The sequence below is a fragment of the Rhea pennata genome, chromosome 1 (assembly GCF_028389875.1).
Source record: "Rhea pennata isolate bPtePen1 chromosome 1, bPtePen1.pri, whole genome shotgun sequence".
NCBI classification, from domain to species: Eukaryota; Metazoa; Chordata; class Aves; order Rheiformes; family Rheidae; genus Rhea; species Rhea pennata.
The window spans coordinates 123264105-123273081 of NC_084663.1; the positions used below are offsets into that span (position 1 = coordinate 123264105).

At 45.3% G+C, this 8977-nt stretch overlaps 1 protein-coding gene across 8 annotated transcripts in view; it reads right to left on the minus strand.

Annotated features, from left to right (window-relative positions):
• The window catches only part of KDM6A (lysine demethylase 6A), a 158802-nt gene extending 150786 nt beyond the window's left edge, over positions 1-8016 (minus strand). For all 8 annotated transcript variants that reach the window (XM_062599581.1, XM_062599574.1, XM_062599564.1 and 5 more), the window contains exons 1-2: positions 7820-8016; positions 7495-7558 (exon numbers count right to left, since the gene is read on the minus strand). In XM_062599581.1, the coding sequence (XP_062455565.1) occupies positions 7495-7558; positions 7820-7980 (225 nt within the window). In that variant the 5' untranslated portion in view covers positions 7981-8016. The remainder of the gene's footprint in view (positions 1-7494; positions 7559-7819) is intronic.
• Positions 8017-8977: the final 961 nt, after the last annotated feature.

Sequence of the window (8977 nt, forward strand, 5' to 3'; positions counted from 1 at the left end):
TTAAGCAACTTCTCTAGGCTGATGAATTCAGATTAGACTACAGCAAGTACAGTTCCCTTCTTTCTTCATAATGAAAATAATGTTCTGTAAGCTACCAAATATACCTATACAAATCCTGTCAGACTGCTGCAGAGCTGCATACAGTCCAACAGTTTTTTTTTTTTTTTTTTTTTTTTCACTCCAGAACAGTATTCTGCCAGTGAACAGGATTAACATTGTTATTCATTTGTAACAAAGAAAGTCAACTGGTCTCTGTAATGCCACCAAGAAAACAAACTAGTTGAAAACCACTTGTATTCTGAAGTTCAATGAGTATCATTCTAGTTTTTAATTATTTAGACACATTATTCAAACATTACACTTCAGACACTATAGGTGCAGAATCTCATCAAGAAGAGATATTTAAAACAAAAAGTAACTTACAGGAGATGTAAATGTGAAACACAAAATATAGATCTGAAATTAAAAGGCTAATACATATATATAATCCCTATATTGTATTCAGAGTGAGCATGCATTAGCTTCTGGTACTATCTGAACAAATACTAAAACCCGTCACCTAGATAAACAATGCATTCTCCTCCTGACAGCCTCACAATTCCTGCTTAACTCATTTGTACAGTTGAGCTAACCAGTTTACAACAGTAACTATGTTTTAATTTTTACAAGCTACTAAATAAACATTTCTTCCCATTTCAATCTGTTGAAAGTATTATAAAACCCCTCTCATCACTCTAAAAATCCTATCAACTGAGAAGAAGTAACAGCCGTATTTGTTCACTAACCACTGATCAATGTGAAGCCTAAATCATGAATCTAAAAGGCTAGAAACTAAAGCTTAGTTTCTCCAGAGAATGTTACGTTGTCTAATTCTCAGTGGGATAAAGACAGTGGATTATGGCACATAATTTTGGCACTGGAAAGTCTTGTGATAAATGTTCATCACTATAAAATTACTTTACAGCTATAAATATTTTTCATGGCTCCCCTTAATCTTCATACCGTTGGACTAATATAATAAAAACAAATGATTCTAAAAGCACAAAGCTGTCCAAGTATTCAATATCTACTATTTTCTAAAATCATATATGGTATAGCTTTTAGATGATGCTTTCAACACTTCAAATTACAACACTCACAGATAGTCTTGCTTCTATAATTATAACATGTCCACTCAACCCACTACAGTGAATAGATACAAAGGCTAGCAAGAGCTAGAAAGCCATGCCTTTCGTGAGTAGAAAGGCATACCTGAATGTTACGTACACACAGCAGCTGGAGACTATTTGTTCTTCAGACACAGCACCTAAGAGTTTTAAGAGTTCTTAAGCTGGAATCCACTAGTATCATGATCCCCCAAAACATCAATGGCATTATTTCAGTGGTTAGGTTACTGGAACGGAAGAAACAAAAACCTCTTCCATCCTTGCTGCAGGTTTTCCTTATAACCACTAACAATTATTTATCAGAACTTCAGTTGTTAAAATATAGTAATACTTCTTTGCCTGCCTTGTCTACTTGACTGTGAAGTACAACATGAATTATCTTAATCTATGCATACGTATCACTCAGAAAAATGGATCACTTCAGCCTCTACAGACTCTGTAGACTACTTCTTAAGAGCTACAACATGTAACAACATTTATTCCATAAGAAATATGAAAAACTACCGTAACAGAAGTCTTGTATTATATTCCCTATTAACAGTCTCTAGATAGTTGACATAGAACTTACTGAAATGCAAATACCAATACTCTAGTTGTCTTGCAATCTTTACATTTCTCCAAATTCATGTTGTTTGAAGAGATTTGGTTATGAAAAACTGTAAAATATTTATAACAGCATTCACTTCCTTGCCCAAAGAAGCAGTAACAATATTGCACTTTAAACTTAAGAAACATTCAAAACATTCGAGAGTATTTCAAGAGTTTAAGTTTTGAACAATAAAATACACTATTTCAGAGAAATATGCCTTAAATATTAGTTTTGAAAGTATTGAAATATTCTGAATAGCTAACGCTTGTGTTAGAAGTAGAGTATAATGCCCATTAAAACAAATGGTAAGTAATTTCTAATACCAAATGAAGTATTAATATTACAAATATGATAGAGAATAGCCCAGTCTTTAGTACCAGGATACAAAAATACCATATAGGATGTTTTTTAAATAAAAGCATTATATTTTTAAAATATAAAAATAAGCATTACAATGTGTGCTCATTATCTCCATTGGATCCTAAAAACGCTGTTCTATTAGCATAAAGCACAAATTTTATACAAAAATTTTGAAAATCCATACCCTAGCCCCAGTTATCCTATCAATAGTTAGATTTTTTACTTTGAAGCTTTCAACTTTCAAACACCTTCAAAAAGCATTAGAATACAAGCTCCACCCATATCACGATTTCCAAAGTGTTAACCAATTTGAACTTGTTCTACATTAATGGAAAGTATGCAATATAATAAACAAAAAGAATTGCAGAATGTGTTAAAAAAACTACAAAGGAACAGCTCAGACATGAATTTACAGAAATTTAGAGAGGCTGCCCACTTCCGGAAATGCTTTACAAATGTCTCATGGTACCAATTCCCCATTTCCCAATTCCTAGCACTGCCACTGTATTAGGCAAACACTATAATTAGTTTTTTAAGTAATATTTCTTTGTTTTGATGAAAATAAATTAACCTAAAATGTTTTCAAAAATATTAAAAAAAAACTTTACTACACCTAGATTAATCTACTAAAATGTTTCCCTTCATAATTATTTTTCAAGCAGTCTGCTATAATTAAAATGAAGGATGTTTAATTATAGATTAAGAGAAAATTAACATTAATGTCAACACTAAAGGGACAAAGTCAATACACACTAATTCACTTGTCCAGAGCTATTTTTAAACAAGCGATAGCTACAACTACAAGAAAGATTAAAGAATATTGTCACTATGCACTTATTTTTTTATGCTTAAAAGCACAGATAATCAATTCATCATTTTTGTCAGCATGTGTGGCCTTTGCACAAAAGGCATCATTTGTAAAAACACAGCTAAAAAACCAAAGGGCTGCAGAACCACAGAAGGTAATACAGACACCAAAAAAAATGTATAGTACATGGAACTACTTCATCTCTCTTTAAATCAATAGACTTCAACCATCAATACTTTTAAATATAAACATGTTTCACTTTTTGTCTATAGGACATGATAAAACAGATTGAATTCAATGAACAGGAATTACCAAAGATCTTAAACTCAATAAATTACATAAACTGTATCAATGCACATATTTAGAAAATCTGAATCTACTATATCTACATACTATAGGTTATTAAATGAAGGTTTGTCACTGGAAGGAAAAAAAAACAGTATTGGCTAAACACTGGACGTATCATAAGGGGGAAAAAAAAGAAAGAAAAAAAAGCCTTTCTTTGCCATTCACTTCCAATATGATGCATGCTTTCCCTCCCTGTGTAATCTTTAAGCTTCATTTTCTGGGAGAACAAACATCTTCCTGGGAGAAAGACATCACGATAAGAGCAGGGTGTTTTTTTTTTTTTTTTTTCCTTCCCTCACATTAACGTTCTTGTCAACTATAGGAGCACTACAGCAAGCGCTCTCAGCTACACAAGGCTTGTTAGCTGCATTAGATTTAGATTTTCAGCATTTCAACCAGTTTGAAAGGGATCGCTCCTCATTTCCCTCTCCTCTCCCCACAAAATCACTAGCTGCAAAGATTTTAAAAACAAGCACATATTGCAAACAATGATTTTCAGGCTTCATTTCTGGAAGAAACACACATACACACATTTTGGACAATAGAAAATTCTATTCCTTTATCACACATGTACATCATTAGAGAAAGTTTTGATTTTGTCTGGCTTATCATGCATCCAATACATGGATCAACAATACAGTATTCCCAACCTTTAGTCTATATCTCTACAACTTCATAAATATTGTATAGATCTGATGTCACATCTGCTCTTTTGATTTGTCACACTCAGCAGTAGGACCCAATTTAGTCCACAGTACTACAGTCATACATCCTGTAAAGCAAAACTACCAGAAAGGTGGACTCCACTCCACATCTGGAGCATAAATAAAAGCCACAACTATATCGAAGTTCCAGACATGAAGCTCCATTTATCCCAGAAAGAGATCCCAGATTTCTTATTATTCGACTCGGTCAGGGTGTGGCTTCACTAACCCAGAGTTCCCACTGCTAAGGCTTCATGAAATCTCCTGGTTGGCCTGACAAAGCTAGATCCAACGCACTGCCTCACGCTGAGTGAAGCTCAGTAAAAGCCAAGCAGTCGCTCATAATGTTGAAATGTCCACAATACAATCCTGTTGCTGCACAAGTACTTGCAAGGATAAAGGAACAGTCCCCTCAACACTTGCAACCCAGGATTCCACCTCCCCCGTGCTCAGTCTCCGAAGATGCGTATACTGCTCCTACCACCTTAACCACAGGTAACTAGGGAACATCGTCAGGCACACACAGAAGAGAGGCTGCACTCTAGCCATCCTCTTCTTTTAACGGGTTCAGCAGAGAATGTACTATTCCTGGCATTAAGGGGAGCAACAATACATTTTTGCCTTTGTGAAGGATTCCTGTAGAAATATGATTCAATCGCTTTCCTTACATGCTACACTTGCACATAAATCTCCTATCACTTTATAATGCTCTAGCATGTAGGTTTTTAAATCAGTCAATTAGGATTTCATAATTATGGAGCCTAGGGTCTTTGTTAGCTGTTGTTGTGCCATGCACAAAAGGAAAATTTTCACTACTATCAGCCCAAGACCTATGCAGTAAACGCACATATATATGGCCACACTTTCCACAATAAAAATGACCATTACCTGGGATTAAAATGATCTAGTAGATTAATTACTCTAAACATTCCCCTGCATCATAATTTTACAGAACCTATGAAGCTTCACACACAAAATAAAGAATTCTGTTCAGGTAACAAACATCTTTAAAAAAAAATCCTGCTTACGGATAACAGTAATCGAAACATGTGCGCACTCCCCAAAGGTTAAAAGCATAAACAAAACTGAACCTGTTTCAAGCAAAGAAATTCCTTTGAAACATCTCTGGACTGAACAGTAACATTTTAATCTCTCCACTTCCTTAATGATCTACTTTTCTCAGTGACAACTTTTATCAAGAATGTGTTTCACAAGTTAGCATGCATTTTCAAATATCCAAAATATTGTCAGAAAAATGAGTTGGAATATCAAAATACTTGCTTTTTTTAGTATCTGCTATATGGATTTATATATTAATGTAATAAAAACACACAAAGCATTATTTCTAGAAATATACTTCAAAAATATCAAAATGCCCCACAACTCCTGCCATGGCTCACACACTGTGAATGCAAATTCTAAAACTTCAATCAACCAGCATAAAAAAGAAAATGCATGAAAGGACTCAAAACTCAACTAACATGCTGAACTGCCTGTATTACTTAATTTTAGAGTATGCAAAATAAAACTTAATCTAGCAATGTTCTATGACAGTCAATCTAATTATATATGTTTTTATTTTCTAACCGGCATCCCTAAGCCCCATCCCAAAGCTGAATATGATTCTCTACAGTATTTCCAGTAGCATCAATGGCACCCACAGAGTGGACATTAATTCTAGTCCACTAACAGTTCATGTATATTATTTAACTGGTTTGACATGTCACTCCTATGCCTTTTTGATTTATCTGAAGCAGTACTTTTATAAATAACTGAAAAACTAAAATGAAACGACAAGATTTTGTAAAATATAAGCACAAAGAAAAGTGTATTTGCTTTTCCTTCCATCCCTCCCCCCACTCCCCACATCCAGACATTCAGCTTTTCCAATTATGCCAGAAATAAACATCCGAATACAAATAAAGGCCTAGTCTACTGAATTTAACATGCTTTAGAGTTAGGTCTTCAGATCAGCCATGAACAGCAACAGAAATCTTCATGTGAAGATACTAACATACAGCATGGTCACAACAATAGGATGAGCAAAGTGTCAAATGCAAAGCTACTGACAGGAACAAGTCAGAAAGCAGGAACCAGAAGAACACAGTCCGCTGCTTCAACTGTGTGGTATTTTAATAGTTTGAATTATTCTGTTACACGCGTGTTTTCTTCACGTTTAGTCTTTAGATACATTTGGCAGATACTCGGCCTGCAGAGCCTTTGTCAACAGCTTATAGATGGGCAGCCGAATGTGCTACAGGTTGATAAGAATGACACTAGCTCTGCAAACGCCCTGCCTGCAGTCAAAAAGCACCCAGGAAGAACTTGCAATGCGCAGAAGAGTTTTCCCTCAACATTCACCAGGGGCTTCACACTCTGGGCGACGCACATACTCGTTCCCCGTGTTTGTTTCGTGTTTACCTTCTCTCCCCCCCTCCCTTTCTCCTCCCTGTCCGGCCATCTTGGGCCGACAGGAGCAGCCATTACTTAAACTAAATGACAGGGCCAACAACTTTTCGCAGGAACAAACATCTCTCCGGGAAGGCCCGGCAGGCGCCAGCAGCCCGCGGGCCGTCCCGCTCCCTGTCAAGCGGCCTTGCCGCGGGAGTAGCGGGGGGCCCCGCGAGCAGCACACGCACTCGGCCGGGACTCGCACGTTGGCGGCAGCCGGGCGGGCGGGGTAAACAAATCACTTGGCGACTGACTCCGCCAGCCACGCAGCAACCCCTCCTGCCACGGCCGGCCCGGCCCGGGCCTCGTCCCCCGATCCCCCCGCTCCCAACTTCGGGGCAACTTCTCCCCCGCTGCGGCGAGGCGGGAGGCGCAACGGCCGCCGGGCAGGGCGCGCGCGGCCGCCGGCCCCCGCCGCGCGGGGCGAAAATCACGAGGGAGGGTCCGGGGAAAGGCCAACGTCAGCAGCGCCTCGCGCACCACCCTCCCCCCCCCGCCGGCGCCTGCCTCCCTCCCTCCCGCCTGCCTCCCGCGCCCGCTCCCTCCCTCCCTCCCCCGCGCCCCCCTTCCCCCCGCGCCGCGCCGCTTGGCGTTTGCTCCCGGCCCGAGGCTCCGGCCCTGGTGCGCAGGCACTTTCCCGTCCTGGGGCTGGACGAACCCCAGAAAGTGTCCAGAGAGGAGCCCGCCAGGCCGCGCTCCTCTCGGCCCACAACCGGCCCCGCTGGGCTCCTTGCCCGCCCGCCGCGCGGGGGGCCCGCACTAAGCCGCGGGGAGACGGGGAGGAAGGGGCAAGGGAGGAGAGAGACGCCTGCGGGAGCGCCCTGCCAGGGGCGAGGCGGCGCGGCGCCCTGGCGTGTGCGGCGGGGATGTGTGTGTGTGGATGTGGCGGTGCCCCGCGCGCGCGCACACACACGCGCACACACTCGCACACACACACTCACCGTGTGGGCTCGGGGGAACGACGGGAGGGGGGGTGGCTGGGCTGGGCCGGCTCCCTCCCCTCCCCCCCTTCCACCCTCAACCTCTCCCCCCCCCAAAGCCGCTCTCCACATCCATCCTCTCTCTTACCTTTAACAGCAAGGCCTTCGTTCTGGCGCCATCTTCATGAAGCCTCAGAAATCCGAAGAGTCGGCTGCAGAAGGGGAGCGGGCGGGAGGGAGAGGAGAGAGGCACAAGGCACAGCGTTAGCGAGAGGCAGTCCCCCGCACGGGCAGGCAGGCTCGCTCGCTCCCGGCGGGCAAGGGCAGAGCGCGGCGGCGGGGCCGCGAGCCCGCACACGGGGGCACACGCACTCCCGAGCGGGGAGCCGCGGGCAGGGGAGGGGGGGGACAAGGAGGGAGCGCAGGCCGAGCCGGGACACGGAGGCGGCCGGGGCGGAGTGGGGAGCGGGTACCTGTCGAGGCCGGATAGGGCTTCTCTCTCCTCGGCTGTCAAGCTGGCGAAGTCCTCCTCGCTCTGGCCGCTCGCTTTCCCCGCCGCCATTTTCTTTTCCTCATCACCGAAAGGAGCAGCAGAGGCGGCGGCAGCGGCGAGCGACACTCCGCACGATTTCATGGAAACGCAGCGTAATTAACTCACGATCGCAACCCCCCCCCCTGCGCGCCCCCAACACCCCCCAGCGCCGGGCGGGGCGGGGTGCCCGACACACACACACACCACAACTTTTATTACAACAACAACAGCCGGCAGGGAGGGGGAGGGAGGGAGGGAGGGGAGAGGGAGGGAGGCGGGGGGAAGCCCCGCTGCTCGGAGGAGGAGGGAGGGGGGAGGGAGCCCCAGCGCTGGAGACTCGGGGGAGGGGGGGGGAGGAGGAGGAGGCGGCGGCTGCTGCGGCGGATGGCGGTAGCGGCGGCGGAGCCGTGTTTACATCGCTGCAGCGCCGCTCGCCCCGGCGGCGAGGGGGTGCGCGGAGCGGGGGTGACGGGGGCCCAGCCCGCCCTGCCGCGCGAGGTGTGTTTGCTGCCCGTACAAACTTCCCCAGCAGCTGCCCAAAGTTGTTGTAATTGTGTCACACAGCGAACCCCACGCCGCCACCGTGACCCCCCTCCCTCCCCACCCGCCCGTTCGGGCCCACGCAGCCAATCGCCGCCTCCGGGGCGCTGCACGTGACCTTTGTTGACTTACGTCAGTCATAGCGCTCTTCCACCGCTGTGCTTCGGCTTGGTTGGCGCTTCGCGCCCGCCTCCCTCACCGGCCTCAGCCCATTGGCTGAGATCCGGCGAAGGGGGCGGCGCTTCAGGGATCCGCGGCTTCTGAGAGGTCGTGTGGCCCGTCAGTCAGAGGATCTTTGCGATTACCCAGCGCCAGCAGGTTTGGCGTGCGCCTTTAAAAACCGGAGGGCGAAAAAGGGGGGGGGAGTTTTGGAGAGTGGCGGGCCCTGGGGGTGGGGGGGAGGAGGAGGAGAAGGCGAGGTTGCGCTCTCGGCGGAGTTGCGTAACGGGGGCTCTGCACTGGGGGAGCGGCGCTCGCTGAAGAAGCGGGCCCGGGCCTTGCTAACGCCTGCGGGGTGGGGGCCGCGCAGCACTAGCTGGTGAAGAGGCTGCTCTCGCCT